General features: G+C 37.4%; 5 protein-coding genes across 5 annotated transcripts; all 5 read left to right on the forward strand.

The window, feature by feature from the left end:
* The first annotated feature begins 2342 nt into the window (after positions 1-2342).
* On the forward strand, positions 2343-3482 carry LOC137876723 (olfactory receptor 2A12-like). The gene is made up of 2 exons (XM_068716516.1): positions 2343-2402; positions 2559-3482. The coding sequence occupies exons 1-2, from the start codon at positions 2343-2345 to the stop codon at positions 3480-3482; spliced, it is 984 nt and encodes a 327-aa protein (XP_068572617.1).
* A 1758-nt stretch (positions 3483-5240) lies between these two features.
* Positions 5241-6224, forward strand: LOC137876724 (olfactory receptor 1E16-like). The gene has a single exon (XM_068716518.1). The coding sequence runs from the start codon at positions 5241-5243 to the stop codon at positions 6222-6224; it is 984 nt and encodes a 327-aa protein (XP_068572619.1).
* A 1758-nt stretch (positions 6225-7982) lies between these two features.
* LOC137876725 (olfactory receptor 1E16-like) lies at positions 7983-8966 on the forward strand. Its single transcript, XM_068716519.1, has one exon. The coding sequence runs from the start codon at positions 7983-7985 to the stop codon at positions 8964-8966; it is 984 nt and encodes a 327-aa protein (XP_068572620.1).
* A 1750-nt stretch (positions 8967-10716) lies between these two features.
* Positions 10717-11700, forward strand: LOC137876726 (olfactory receptor 1E16-like). Its single transcript, XM_068716520.1, has one exon. The coding sequence runs from the start codon at positions 10717-10719 to the stop codon at positions 11698-11700; it is 984 nt and encodes a 327-aa protein (XP_068572621.1).
* Positions 11701-13491: 1791 nt separating this feature from the next.
* Positions 13492-14475, forward strand: LOC137876727 (olfactory receptor 1E16-like). The gene has a single exon (XM_068716521.1). The coding sequence runs from the start codon at positions 13492-13494 to the stop codon at positions 14473-14475; it is 984 nt and encodes a 327-aa protein (XP_068572622.1).
* The last annotated feature ends 1523 nt before the right edge of the window (positions 14476-15998 follow it).

Genomic DNA, 15998 nt, shown 5'->3' on the forward strand with positions numbered 1-15998 from the left:
TTCAGCAAGGGAGTAAATCACAGTTCAGTTGTGAAACTTCTTACTCAGGAGGACTGCAAGAATCTAACAATCAGAAATGAAAGTATGAAAATATGAAACAACAAAACAATGATTTTACATTCTGGTTTTATGGACATTCTGTATTATGTAATAAACAGTCTGCTTCCCGCTGGCATTGAGCGTATTCTGAAATACGCGTGCACATCAAAAGTGGGTTCTGAGCAGGAAGTTATGTTTTTGGTTAGTACCCAAAGGTCATGACTACAGCTGAGGTAGCATCGGATGAATCCAAACAAGTGTTAGATACTCTGGACTGCTCCACATTGTGTGCCAGAGGTAGAGCTGGGTGATATAGTTTATAAATAATATCTCAATATTGTTAGGCTATGCGACAATATACAAATATATATATATATATACATCTCAATTTATAATTAATATTTACTCTAAAATAACATAACTGTTTAATTTAAACCTGAGGCCTGTACCACGAAGCAAGTTCAACATACCAAGGTTATCTTTTGGTTATCTGGCTTAACTAACCGTAACAACAGCGGCCCCTTAAGCTGGTTACCAACTCTGTAAATCAACCCAGGGATTGTCAATCTGGTTATGACCGCGTTCACATATAGGGGCGGCGTTTGCAGCTTATGATCAATCACAAACATTGACAAGTCTGCTGTCAGCGGAGCGGCGCATTTTACAAATAAAGAGAACACTATAAAACCGTACAAATACGTAGAAGTTAAACACGTAATTCGGGCTGAAAATAACACAGTTTAAACTGCCAAATGAAAGAAGGACGGCTGGTGAAAAATTGCCTACTGTGTGAAAATAACAGATCTATAATATCACGGCTTAAACGTCTTTTCAACGAAAAAATGCACAGTGGGAGAGCTTGAGTAGAGCTGACTATAATTACATGTGTGTATTCTGTTAATGTGTACCTTTCCTAAAATGTCTACATTAATGCCTCTGAAAGGGTAGAGCACTGGTAAGGCAACTGCATGGCATAATTTCTAAATGTTATCTTTTTACTTTGTTATTGTCATGTATAGTTATTTGCAGAAAACACACAAATCAAATGATAAGAAAATAAAAGCTTGTATTTTTATTGATAAATGAATTTGGCATTTGTAGTTTTAATGATGTATTATAAGCTACTTAGAGCTAGTGGCTCTAGTATCTATTTTATATTGCTGTCAAAACATCTTCATCAAACAACTGTAGAGATTAAACGTAAGATGGAAGTCAATGCAACCTCTGTTAATGTTAGCTGTTAGCTCTGTGCTATCGGCAGATGAGCCGGTCACTTTGATTACTCTGAACAGCATGATGGGAATGACTTACAATATGACAACTGTCTGATTAAGATAGCTGTTCTAAATGTTTGTAATGTGGTTTCTCCACAGCTTATTCTGAACATGCAGGTGTTACAAATTGTGAACTTTATGTCTCCTTCACTCACAGAAACATGTTTTGTGTGTGGCAGTGACGTTATTGTCTGTGCTGCTGTATACTGAAGTAATGTAACAATGATTATGAAGTAAGAAGCAGTAGTTAACGTATCAGCGCAGTGTGTGCACAGTTTATTTGTTGGTGACCATATTTGGACAGCAGAGGAGTAACGCTGTTGTAGAGACGCTGTATACAACAATGGTAACGACCTGTCAATCACAATGTAGCCACACCCTAAAGCATTCCCTGCTTTATTGACTGTCTCACTCGAAATGGGACCATAATTGACTAAATGGACATCATGCTATATTTAAGAAGACTTGAAGTAAACTATTGAGACCATGAACTCATATTTAAGTATTAAGTGGCCAAAATTCCTATTGTCGGGTTAATGGTTAAATTGTTAATTATTTACATCCCTAGTATAAGTGTTGTCACAACATTGGAAAGACACCATGCCGGGAAAAATAAACAGAGTGAAGTGTGTGTCCAGTGCTATTATTCAGTGAATAAATGCCACAACTCCCTTGTCTTGCTTGACAACTGCTGCTGATTGGAGTGAAGGGGGTTAGCCCCAAAGTCATTCACAACTTTGTCTCAGGCTCTTAAGGTGGACCAATTTTTAAGGTGGACGTTATTGTTTTTTTGGAAATAGGCCACTCCGTGTTTTGCTTAAATGCAGTAGAATCAAGCATTGATTTTATTTGACATGAGCAGAGAGAGGGAATGTTAAAACATTTAAAGCTTTTCAGAGCTTCATTGTCAGAAGGAGAGGGAGAGAGAAGAGCTTACCTCTGTTTAACAGAACACAGTGTTGATGTGTTGTACTGTTCTCTACATTAAACACTGCTTTGGACAGTTAAAAGTTCGAGAACATTTTTAAAATGGACTTTTTCAACTTGGCTCTTGGAAAAAACATCACTTTTGTGCGTCGACAGAGCTTCATCATCACACACAGTACAATAGATCAGTGAGAACTGACACGCCCAGGAGGACGCTTATCTACATCAACCACTGCACTGTGGACAGAAAAGGCTTGACAAGTTTTAAAATTAATTTATTCAACTCAGCTCTCGGGAAAAGAATACTTCATAGTACACATAGTACATAGATTTATTGGCATACTAAATATCAAGTATTACTATGTCTTCCTCTGTTTTGTGTATATTGTTTCAGTGCTTGGAAACACAGCTGTGATGGCCGTAATATACTTGGATTATAATCTGAGAACTCCAAAATATATTGCAGTTTTTCATCTAGCATTTGTGGACCTGTTTGGTAGCTCTGCTCTGACGCCGAAGGTTCTTGACATCTTTCTGTTTAACCATCGCTACATCCCCTACAACGACTGCTTGACATTCCTTTTTTTCTGCTACACCTGCCTTTCCATGCAGGTTCTTAATCTGGTTGCACTCTCCTATGACAGACTAATAGCCATCATCCACCCTCTGCACTATCAAGTGAAGGTGACCAACAGGTTCATGCTGTCTTTGATTGCCTCTTTCTGGGTCTTTGTTGTTACTGTTGTTCTTATTGCAGTTGGCCTTCTCACGAGACTTTCCTTCTGTAAGTCTGTGGTTATTAACAGCTATTTCTGTGACCATGGCCAGATATTCAGGCTGGCCTGCAATGACTACACACCCAGCTATGTCTTTGGTATGTTCTCGATAGCTCTAATTCTTTGGTTTCCACTGGCATTTATCTTGTTAAGTTATCTATGTATTAGTTATGCTTTGTTTAAAGTGGCCACAGCTCAGGAAAGATACAGGGCTTTTAAAACCTGCACAGCTCATCTTTCATTAGTGGCAATCTATTTCCTCCCACTATTAATCACATTTACCCTGATGGAAAATATACACCCGAATGCCAGGATCATAAACCTGTCTCTGACCTCTGTTTTTCCTCCCATGCTGAACCCAATCATTTATGTTCTGCAGACACAAGAAATCAAAGTATCAGTGAAAAGAATATTTAAAATCAGAAAGGAATCTAAAATTAAAGTGAATAAAGTTATCATAAAATGACCACCTGTGTTTATATTTTGGGCATTAAAGTAATACTTGTTGATTAAAATCAATTAAGCAGGAGCTATTGTAAATATTTCAACATTAAATTCAGCTTGAATTTACTCTGAATTATTTCTATTCTTATGCTGATCTACTATTTTGAGACTAACTTACATGTTTTAAGTGACTTTAATAACCAGCTGTCCATGGCTGCTTTGTGGACATTTAACGGTTGTATGTATTTACTATTTACAATATTTGTGTTGTTTGTTTTTGATGATCACCCATCTCAAGGGGCTTATCCTAAATAAGTAAATTAGAATTTTTCATTTGTGCTTGTGTAATGCAAAGAAAACAAGTTCTTGTGATCAAAGTTTGTGTCTCTGCACATGTTCACCGTACATTAGAAAATGTATATAGTTTTCATTTTCATCTTTTGGTGCAAAAATCTAGAACATAGAAAGAAGCAGATTTTTCATTTCATAAAATAAATTATAATTAAAGATTCATTGCAATCAAATGTTGGGATATTTTTCTGCTTCTTTATTGACATGGATATCTCATAATTATAAAGCACCGAGATGCATCTTGTTTTCTTGTCTGCTTCTCTTTTCTGAACCACTGTACTGTGTTTTTTAAACCAACCCTACTTTACTAAACCTCTCCAACCATTCAGGGATGTACCGACTTTTATTAAAGAACTTTACTGTGAAGCACCTACAGAAAACGTAGATTCTTTGGAGCTGATCGTCTGAATTCAAAATATTCAAAGATGAACAATGGAAATTTGCCCCAATGTTTTGACATATTTATTCAGAGGGAGGTTATCATCAAGGGATGAAGTCCGATTCAGGCTACTGAAACCAATTGTGAGTCTCTGTGTCATTTTAGCATGTCGTTGCAGCACGCCTTGATGCACATTATTTGGGTTGCCTGGGAGGCAGTTATAAAGCAACCAGATCTTTATGAAATGCTTTTGTTGCAGTTTTTATAGGTTGTTGTGTTACATGCATAGAAGTAAAATAGGAAAAGAACGGACATTCCCATTTAAATCAACACAGCAGGATTTTTAGAGCGACGGACATTTTTTGTGTGTTGTTTCCATTGTGATCTTTCCAATGGGCAGATTTCCTGAGACTAAATCAGCGATAGTCAAGTCACACAGATGACACACGAGGAGAGGTTTTATAGTAATGACTAGAACTAGCTGTGGAATATTAATGTTACAAAGCGTAGAAAGCCAGAGTAAATGAGTCATATTTAACAACTTAATGCTTCATCCACACACTCATGTCACAGCGCAGGAAAGCACATTGTTAGAACCAGATGAGTGACGACATTGTTAGGCTTATTTTCTGTAACTAGTGTAGCATTAAAGCATGGCATAATTAAAAAGCTAACTAGCGGACAGCTGGCTAGTAATAAGGCCTCTGCTGGCGCATCAGTAACAGTTCAGGTGGAGAGTGGTAATGCAGCACGGGAGACGACGAGATCCTTTCGAAACAAAATCCCACAAAATGATAATATATTCAGATGAAATTCTGTGAGAAGTTGATGAGGGATGCTGAGTAGCTGATGGACACATGGGATCAGACTTTGACCTTATTTGATGTGAAGTCAGAGGAGGATTTGTCAGCCACTCTTGTCGCAAACATTTAAAGCTCGACAGAGCTTCACACACAGAACAATAAATCAGTGAGAACTGACACACCCAAGAGGACGCTTATCTACATCAACAACTGCACTGTGGACAGAAAAGGCTTGACAAGTTTTACAATGAATTTATTCAACTCAGCTCTCGGGAAAAACATCACTTTTGTGCGTCCTGCATATTTCGTAATAAGTGGTTTTTCTGGCATCCTAAATATCAAGTATTACTATGTCTTCCTTTGTTTTGTGTATATTGTTTCAGTGCTTGGAAACACAGCTGTGATGGCTGTAATATACTTGGATCATAATCTAAGAACTCCAAAATATATTGCAGTTTTTCATCTAGCATTTGTGGACCTGTTTGGTAGCTCTGCTCTGACGCCAAAGGTTCTTGACATCTTTCTGTTTAACCATCGCTACATCCCCTACAACGACTGCTTGACATTCCTTTTTTTCTGCTACACCTGCCTTTCCATGCAGGTTCTTAATCTGGTTGCACTCTCCTATGACAGACTAATAGCCATCATCCACCCTCTGCACTATCAAGTGAAGGTGACCCACAGGTTCATGCTGTCTTTGATTGCCTCTTTCTGGGTCTTTGTTGTTACTGTTGTTCTTATTGCAGTTGGCCTTCTCACGAGACTTTCCTTCTGTAACTCTGTGGTTATCAACAGCTATTTCTGTGACCATGGCCAGATATTCAGGCTGGCCTGCAATGACTACACACCCAGCTATGTCCTTGGTGTGTTCTTAATAGCTCTAATTCTTTGGTTTCCACTGGCATTTATCTTGTTAAGTTATCTATGTATTGGTTATGCTTTGTCTAAAGTGGCCACAGCTCAGGAAAGATACAGGGCCTTTAAAACCTGCACAGCTCATCTTTCATTAGTGGCAATCTATTTCCTCCCAATATTAATCACATTTACTCAGAGTTCAAATATACACCCGAATGCCAGGATCATAAACCTGTCTCTGACCTCTGTTTTTCCTCCCATGCTGAACCCAATCATTTATGTTCTGCAGACACAAGAAATCAAAGTATCAGTGAAAAGAATATTTAAAATCAGAAAGGAATCTAAAATTAAAGTGAATAAAGTTATCATAAAATGACCACCTGTGTTTATATTTTGGGCATTAAAGTAATACTTGTTGTTTAAAATCAATTAAGCAGGAGCTATTGTAAATATTTCAACATTAAATTCAGCTTGAATTTATTCTGATTTATTTCTATTCATATGCTGATCTACTATTTTGAGACTAAGTTACATGTTTTAAGTGACTTTAATAACCAGCTGTCCATGGCTACTTTGTGGACATTTAACGGTTGTATGTATTTACTATTTACAATATTTGTGTTGTTTGTTTTTGATGATCACCCATCTCAAGGGGCTTATCCTAAATACCTAAATTAGCATTTTTCATTTGTGCTTGTGTAATGCAAAGAAAACAAGTTCTTGTGATCAAAGTTTGTGTCTCTGCACATGTTCACCGTACATTAGAAAATGTATATAGTTTTCATTTTCATCTTTTGGTGCAAAAATCTAGAACATAGAAAGAAGCAGATTTTTCATTTCATAAAATAAATTATAATTAAAGATTCATTGCAATCAAATGTTGGGATATTTTTCTGCTTCTTTATTGACATGGATATCTCATAATTATAAAGCACCGAGATGCATCTTGTTTTCTTGTCTGCTTCTCTTTTCTGAACCACTGTACTGTGTTTTTTAAACCAACCCTACTTTACTAAACCTCTCCAACCATTCAGGGATGTACCGACTTTTATTAAAGAACTTTACTGTGAAGCACCTACAGAAAACGTAGATTCTTTGGAGCTGATCGTCTGAATTCAAAATATTCAAAGATGAACAATGGAAATTTGCCCCAATGTTTTGACATATTTATTCAGAGGGAGGTTATCATCAAGGGATGAAGTCCGATTCAGGCTACTGAAACCAATTGTGAGTCTCTGTGTCATTTTAGCATGTCGTTGCAGCACGCCTTGATGCACATTATTTGGGTTGCCTGGGAGGCAGTTATAAAGCAACCAGATCTTTATGAAATGCTTTTGTTGCAGTTTTTATAGGTTGTTGTGTTACATGCATAGAAGTAAAATAGGAAAAGAACGGACATTCCCATTTAAATCAACACAGCAGGATTTTTAGAGCGACGGACATTTTTTGTGTGTTGTTTCCATTGTGATCTTTCCAATGGGCAGATTTCCTGAGACTAAATCAGCGATAGTCAAGTCACACAGATGACACACGAGGAGAGGTTTTATAGTAATGACTAGAACTAGCTGTGGAATATTAATGTTACAAAGCGTAGAAAGCCAGAGTAAATGAGTCATATTTAACAACTTAATGCTTCATCCACACACTCATGTCACAGCGCAGGAAAGCACATTGTTAGAACCAGATGAGTGACGACATTGTTAGGCTTATTTTCTGTAACTAGTGTAGCATTAAAGCATGGCATAATTAAAAAGCTAACTAGCGGACAGCTGGCTAGTAATAAGGCCTCTGCTGGCGCATCAGTAACAGTTCAGGTGGAGAGTGGTAATGCAGCACGGGAGACGACGAGATCCTTTCGAAACAAAATCCCACAAAATGATAATATATTCAGATGAAATTCTGTGAGAAGTTGATGAGGGATGCTGAGTAGCTGATGGACACATGGGATCAGACTTTGACCTTATTTGATGTGAAGTCAGAGGAGGATTTGTCAGCCACTCTTGTCGCAAACATTTAAAGCTCGACAGAGCTTCACACACAGAACAATAAATCAGTGAGAACTGACACACCCAAGAGGACGCTTATCTACATCAACAACTGCACTGTGGACAGAAAAGGCTTGACAAGTTTTACAATGAATTTATTCAACTCAGCTCTCGGGAAAAACATCACTTTTGTGCGTCCTGCATATTTCGTAATAAGTGGTTTTTCTGGCATCCTAAATATCAAGTATTACTATGTCTTCCTTTGTTTTGTGTATATTGTTTCAGTGCTTGGAAACACAGCTGTGATGGCTGTAATATACTTGGATCATAATCTAAGAACTCCAAAATATATTGCAGTTTTTCATCTAGCATTTGTGGACCTGTTTGGTAGCTCTGCTCTGACGCCAAAGGTTCTTGACATCTTTCTGTTTAACCATCGCTACATCCCCTACAACGACTGCTTGACATTCCTTTTTTTCTGCTACACCTGCCTTTCCATGCAGGTTCTTAATCTGGTTGCACTCTCCTATGACAGACTAATAGCCATCATCCACCCTCTGCACTATCAAGTGAAGGTGACCCACAGGTTCATGCTGTCTTTGATTGCCTCTTTCTGGGTCTTTGTTGTTACTGTTGTTCTTATTGCAGTTGGCCTTCTCACGAGACTTTCCTTCTGTAACTCTGTGGTTATCAACAGCTATTTCTGTGACCATGGCCAGATATTCAGGCTGGCCTGCAATGACTACACACCCAGCTATGTCCTTGGTGTGTTCTTAATAGCTCTAATTCTTTGGTTTCCACTGGCATTTATCTTGTTAAGTTATCTATGTATTGGTTATGCTTTGTCTAAAGTGGCCACAGCTCAGGAAAGATACAGGGCCTTTAAAACCTGCACAGCTCATCTTTCATTAGTGGCAATCTATTTCCTCCCAATATTAATCACATTTACTCAGAGTTCAAATATACACCCGAATGCCAGGATCATAAACCTGTCTCTGACCTCTGTTTTTCCTCCCATGCTGAACCCAATCATTTATGTTCTGCAGACACAAGAAATCAAAGTATCAGTGAAAAGAATATTTAAAATCAGAAAGGAATCTAAAATTAAAGTGAATAAAGTTATCATAAAATGACCACCTGTGTTTATATTTTGGGCATTAAAGTAATACTTGTTGTTTAAAATCAATTAAGCAGGAGCTATTGTAAATATTTCAACATTAAATTCAGCTTGAATTTATTCTGATTTATTTCTATTCATATGCTGATCTACTATTTTGAGACTAAGTTACATGTTTTAAGTGACTTTAATAACCAGCTGTCCATGGCTACTTTGTGGACATTTAACGGTTGTATGTATTTACTATTTACAATATTTGTGTTGTTTGTTTTTGATGATCACCCATCTCAAGGGGCTTATCCTAAATACCTAAATTAGCATTTTTCATTTGTGCTTGTGTAATGCAAAGAAAACAAGTTCTTGTGATCAAAGTTTGTGTCTCTGCACATGTTCACCGTACATTAGAAAATGTATATAGTTTTCATTTTCATCTTTTGGTGCAAAAATCTAGAACATAGAAAGAAGCAGATTTTTCATTTCATAAAATAAATTATAATTAAAGATTCATTGCAATCAAATGTTGGGATATTTTTCTGCTTCTTTATTGACATGGATATCTCATAATTATAAAGCACCGAGATGCATCTTGTTTTCTTGTCTGCTTCTCTTTTCTGAACCACTGTACTGTGTTTTTTAAACCAACCCTACTTTACTAAACCTCTCCAACCATTCAGGGATGTACCGACTTTTATTAAAGAACTTTACTGTGAAGCACCTACAGAAAGCGTAGAGTCTTTGGAGCTGATCGTCTGAATTCAAAATATTCAAAGATGAACATTGGAAATTTGCCCAAATATTTTGACATATTTATTCAGAGGGAGGTTATCATCAAGGGATGAAGTCCGATTCAGGCTACTGAAACCAATTGTGAGGCTCTGTGTCTTTTTAGCATGTCGTTGCAGCACGCCTTGATGCACATTATTTGGGTTGCCTGGGAGGCAGTTATAAAGCAACCAGATCTTTATGAAATGCTTTTGTTGCAGTTTTTATAGGTTGTTGTGTTACATGCATAGAAGTAAAATAGGAAAAGAACGGACATTCCCATTTAAATCAACACAGCAGGATTTTTAGAGCGGCAGACATTTGTTGTGTGTTGTTTCCATTGTGATCTTTCCAATGGGCAGATTTCCTGAGACTAAATCAGCGATAGTCAAGTCACACAGATGACACACGAGGAGAGGTTTTATAGTAACGACTAGAACTAGCTGTGGAATATTAATGTTACAAAGCGTAGAAAGCCAGAGTCATATTTAACAACTTAATGCTTCATCTACACACTCATGTCACAGCGCAGGAAAGCACATTGTTAGCCCTAAATGAGTGACGACATTGTTAGGCTTATTTTCTGTAACTAGTGTAGCATTAAAGCATGGCATAATTAAAAAGCTAACTAGCGGACAGCTGGCTAGTAATAAGGCCTCTGCTGGCGCATCAGTAACAGTTCAGGTGGAGAGTGGTAATGCAGCACGGGAGACGACGAGATCCTTTCGAAACAAAATCCCACAAAATGATAATATATTCAGATGAAATTCTGTGAGAAGTTGATGAGGGATGCTGAGTAGCTGATGGACACATGGGATCAGACTTTGACCTTATTTGATGTGAAGTCAGAGGAGGATTTGTCAGCCACTCTTGTCGCAAACATTTAAAGCTCGACAGAGCTTCACACACAGAACAATAAATCAGTGAGAACTGACACGCCGAAGAGGATGCTTATCTACATCAACAACTGCACTGTGGACAGAAAAGGCTTGACAAGTTTTACAATGAATTTATTCAACTCAGCTCTCGGGAAAAACATCACTTTTGTGCGTCCTGCATATTTCGTAATAAGTGGTTTTTCTGGCATCCTAAATATCAAGTATTACTATGTCTTCCTTTGTTTTGTGTATATTGTTTCAGTGCTTGGAAACACAGCTGTGATGGCCGTAATATACTTGGATCATAATCTGAGAACTCCAAAATATATTGCAGTTTTTCATCTAGCATTTGTGGACCTGTTTGGTAGCTCTGCTCTGACGCCGAAGGTTCTTGACATCTTTCTGTTTAACCATCGCTACATCCCCTACAACGACTGCTTGACATTCCTTTTTTTCTGCTACACCTGCCTTTCCATGCAGGTTCTTAATCTGGTTGCACTCTCCTATGACAGACTAATAGCCATCATCCACCCTCTGCACTATCAAGTGAAGGTGACCCACAGGTTCATGCTGTCTTTGATTGCCTCTTTCTGGGTCTTTGTTGTTACTGTTGTTCTTATTGCAGTTGGCCTTCTCACAAGACTTTCCTTCTGTAAGTCTGTGGTTATCAACAGCTATTTCTGTGACCATGGCCAGATATTCAGGCTGGCCTGCAATGACTACACACCCAGCTATGTCCTTGGTGTGTTCTTAATAGCTATAATTCTTTGGTTTCCACTGGCATTTATCTTGTTAAGTTATTTATGTATTGGTTATGCTTTGTCTAAAGTGGCCACAGCTCAGGAAAGATACAGGGCCTTTAAAACCTGCACAGCTCATCTTTCATTAGTGGCAATCTATTTCCTCCCAATATTAATGACATTTACTATAGGTTCAAATATGCATCCAAATGCCAGGATCATAAACCTGTCTCTGACCTCTGTTTTTCCTCCCATGCTGAACCCAATCATTTATGTTCTGCAAACACAAGAAATCAAAGTATCAGTGAAAAAAATATTCAACTTTAGAAAAGAATCCAAAATTAAAGTGAATAAAGTTATCATAAAATGACCACCTGTGTTTATATTTTGGGTCTTGTGTTTAGGATTGCCATTTTGTACAATAAAGTAATACTTTTAAAATAATGTAATACTTTAAAATCAATTAAGCAGGAGCTATTGTAAATATTTCAACTTTAAATTCAGCTTGAATTTATTCTGAATTACTTCTATTCTTATGCTGATCTACTATTTTGAGACTAAGTTACATGTTTTAAGTGACTTTAATAACCAGCTGTCTATGGCTGCTTTGTGGACATTTAACGGTTGTATGTATTTACTATTTACAATATTTGTGTTGTTTGTTTTTGATGATCACCCATCTCAAGGGGCTTATCCTAAATAAGTAAATTAGAATTTTTCATTTGTGCTTGTGTAATGCAAAGAAAACAAGTTCTTGTGATCAAAGTTTGTGTCTCTGCACATGTTCACCGTACATTAGAAAATGTATATAGTTTTCATTTTCATCTTTCGGTGCGAAAATCTAGAACATAGAAAGAAGCAGATTTTTCATTTCATAAAATAAATTATAATTAAAGATTCATTGCAATCAAATGTTGGGATATTTTTCTGCTTCTTTATTGACATGGATATTTCATAATTATAAAGCACCGAGACATCTTGTTTTCTTGTCTGCTTCTCTTTTCTGAACCACTGTACTGTGTTTTTTAAACCAACACTACTTTACATTAAACCTCTCCAACCATTCAGGGATGTACCGACTTTTATTAAAGAACTTTACTGTGAAGCACCTACAGAAAGCGTAGAGTCTTTGGAGCTGAATGTCTGAATTTCAAAATATTCAAAGATGAACATTGGAAATTTGCCCCAATGTTTTGACATATTTATTCAGAGGGAGGTTATCATCAAGGGATGAAGTCCGATTCAGGCTACTGAAACCAATTGTGAGGCTCTGTGTCTTTTTAGCATGTCGTTGCAGCACGCCTTGATGCACATTATTTGGGTTGCCTGGGAGGCAGTTATAAAGCAACCAGATCTTTATGAAATGCTTTTGTTGCAGTTTTTATAGGTTGTTGTGTTACATGCATAGAAGTAAAATAGGAAAAGAACGGACATTCCCATTTAAATCAACACAGCAGGATTTTTAGAGCGACGGACATTTGTTGTGTGTTGTTTCCATTGTGATCTTTCCAATGGGCAGATTTCCTGAGACTAAATCAGCGATAGTCAAGTCACACAGATGACACACGAGGAGAGGTTTTATAGTAACGACTAGAACTAGCTGTGGAATATTAATGTTACAAAGCGTAGAAAGCCAGAGTCATATTTAACAACTTAATGCTTCATCTACACACTCATGTCACAGCGCTGGGAAGCACATTGTTAGCCCTAAATGAGTGACGACATTGTTAGGTTTATTTTCTGTAACTAGTGTAGCATTAAAGCATGGCATAATTAAAAAGCTAACTAGCGGACAGCTGGCTAGTAATAAGGCCTCTGCTGGCGCATCAGTAACAGTTCAGGTGGAGAATGGTAATGCAGCACGGGAGACGATGAGATCCTTTCGAAACAAAATCCCACAAAATGATAATATATTCAGATGAAATTCTGTGAGAAGTTGATGAGGGATGCTGAGTAGCTGATGGACACATGGGATCAGATTTTGACCTTATTTGATGTGAAGTCAGAGGAGGATTTGTCAGCCACTCTTGTCGCAAACATTTAAAGCTCGACAGAGCTTCACACACAGAACAATAAATCAGTGAGAACTGACACGCCCAAGAGGATGCTTATCTACATCAACAACTGCACTGTGGACAGAAAAGGCTTGACAAGTTTTACAATGAATTTATTCAACTCAGCTCTCGGGAAAAACATCACTTTTGTGCGTCCTGCATATTTCGTAATAAGTGGTTTTTCTGGCATCCTAAATATCAAGTATTACTATGTCTTCCTTTGTTTTGTGTATATTGTTTCAGTGCTTGGAAACACAGCTGTGATGGCCGTAATATACTTGGATCATAATCTGAGAACTCCAAAATATATTGCAGTTTTTCATCTAGCATTTGTGGACCTGTTTGGTAGCTCTGCTCTGACGCCGAAGGTTCTTGACATCTTTCTGTTTAACCATCGCTACATCCCCTACAACGACTGCTTGACATTCCTTTTTTTCTGCTACACCTGCCTTTCCATGCAGGTTCTTAATCTGGTTGCACTCTCCTATGACAGACTAATAGCCATCATCCACCCTCTGCACTATCAAGTGAAGGTGACCCACAGGTTCATGCTGTCTTTGATTGCCTCTTTCTGGGTCTTTGTTGTTACTGTTGTTCTTATTGCAGTTGGCCTTCTCACAAGACTTTCCTTCTGTAAGTCTGTGGTTATCAACAGCTATTTCTGTGACCATGGCCAGATATTCAGGCTGGCCTGCAATGACTACACACCCAGCTATGTCCTTGGTGTGTTCTTAATAGCTATAATTCTTTGGTTTCCACTGGCATTTATCTTGTTAAGTTATTTATGTATTGGTTATGCTTTGTCTAAAGTGGCCACAGCTCAGGAAAGATACAGGGCCTTTAAAACCTGCACAGCTCATCTTTCATTAGTGGCAATCTATTTCCTCCCAATATTAATGACATTTACTATAGGTTCAAATATGCATCCAAATGCCAGGATCATAAACCTGTCTCTGACCTCTGTTTTTCCTCCCATGCTGAACCCAATCATTTATGTTCTGCAAACACAAGAAATCAAAGTATCAGTGAAAAAAATATTCAACTTTAGAAAAGAATCCAAAATTAAAGTGAATAAAGTTATCATAAAATGACCACCTGTGTTTATATTTTGGGTCTTGTGTTTAGGATTGCCATTTTGTACAATAAAGTAATACTTTTAAAATAATGTAATACTTTAAAATCAATTAAGCAGGAGCTATTGTAAATATTTCAACTTTAAATTCAGCTTGAATTTATTCTGAATTACTTCTATTCTTATGCTGATCTACTATTTTGAGACTAAGTTACATGTTTTAAGTGACTTTAATAACCAGCTGTCTATGGCTGCTTTGTGGACATTTAACGGTTGTATGTATTTACTATTTACAATATTTGTGTTGTTTGTTTTTGATGATCACCCATCTCAAGGGGCTTATCCTAAATAAGTAAATTAGAATTTTTCATTTGTGCTTGTGTAATGCAAAGAAAACAAGTTCTTGTGATCAAAGTTTGTGTCTCTGCACATGTTCACCGTACATTAGAAAATGTATATAGTTTTCATTTTCATCTTTCGGTGCGAAAATCTAGAACATAGAAAGAAGCAGATTTTTCATTTCATAAAATAAATTATAATTAAAGATTCATTGCAATCAAATGTTGGGATATTTTTCTGCTTCTTTATTGACATGGATATTTCATAATTATAAAGCACCGAGACATCTTGTTTTCTTGTCTGCTTCTCTTTTCTGAACCACTGTACTGTGTTTTTTAAACCAACACTACTTTACATTAAACCTCTCCAACCATTCAGGGATGTACCGACTTTTATTAAAGAACTTTACTGTGAAGCACCTACAGAAAGCGTAGAGTCTTTGGAGCTGAATGTCTGAATTTCAAAATAATCAAAGATGATCAATGCAAATTTGCCCAAATGTTTTGACATATTTATTTAGAGGGAGGTTATCATTAAGGGATGAAGTCCGATTCAGGCTACTGAAACCAATTGTGAGGCTCTGTGTCTTTTTAGCATGTTGTTGCAGCATGCCTTGATGCACATTATTTGGGTTGCCTGGGAGGCAGTTATAAAGCAACCAGATCTTTATGAAATGCTTTTGTTGCAGTTTTTATAGGTTGTTGTGTTACATGCATAGAAGTAAAATAGGAAAAGAACGGACATTCCCATTTAAATCAACACAGCAGGATTTTTAGAGCGGCAGACATTTTTTGTGTGCTGTTGCCATTGTGACCTTTGTAGTGGGCCGACTTCCTGAGACTAAATCAGCGATAGTCAAGTCACACAGATGACACACGAGGAGAGGTTTTATAGTACCAACTAGAACTAGCTGTGGAATATTAATTTTACGAAGCGTAGACAGCCAGAGTAAATGAGTCATATTTAACAACTTAATGCTTCATCCACACACTCATGTCACAGCGCTGGGAAGCACATTGTTAGTGCCAGATGAGTGACGACTTTGTTAGGTTTATGTTCTGTAACTAGTGTAGCATTAAAGCATGGCATAATTAAAAAGATAGCTAGCAAAGTAGCGGACAGCTGGCTAGTTTGCTGTTGTGTATCGCCCACCAGGGCCTCTTGGTGAGTTCCTGGAGGAGCTCGACACATTTCAATCAGGAG

The sequence above is a fragment of the Cebidichthys violaceus genome, unplaced genomic scaffold, assembly GCF_023349555.1.
Source record: "Cebidichthys violaceus isolate CVI_PGR_0920_01 unplaced genomic scaffold, fCebVio1.0.p SCAF_20, whole genome shotgun sequence".
NCBI lineage: Eukaryota > Metazoa > Chordata > Actinopteri > Perciformes > Stichaeidae > Cebidichthys > Cebidichthys violaceus.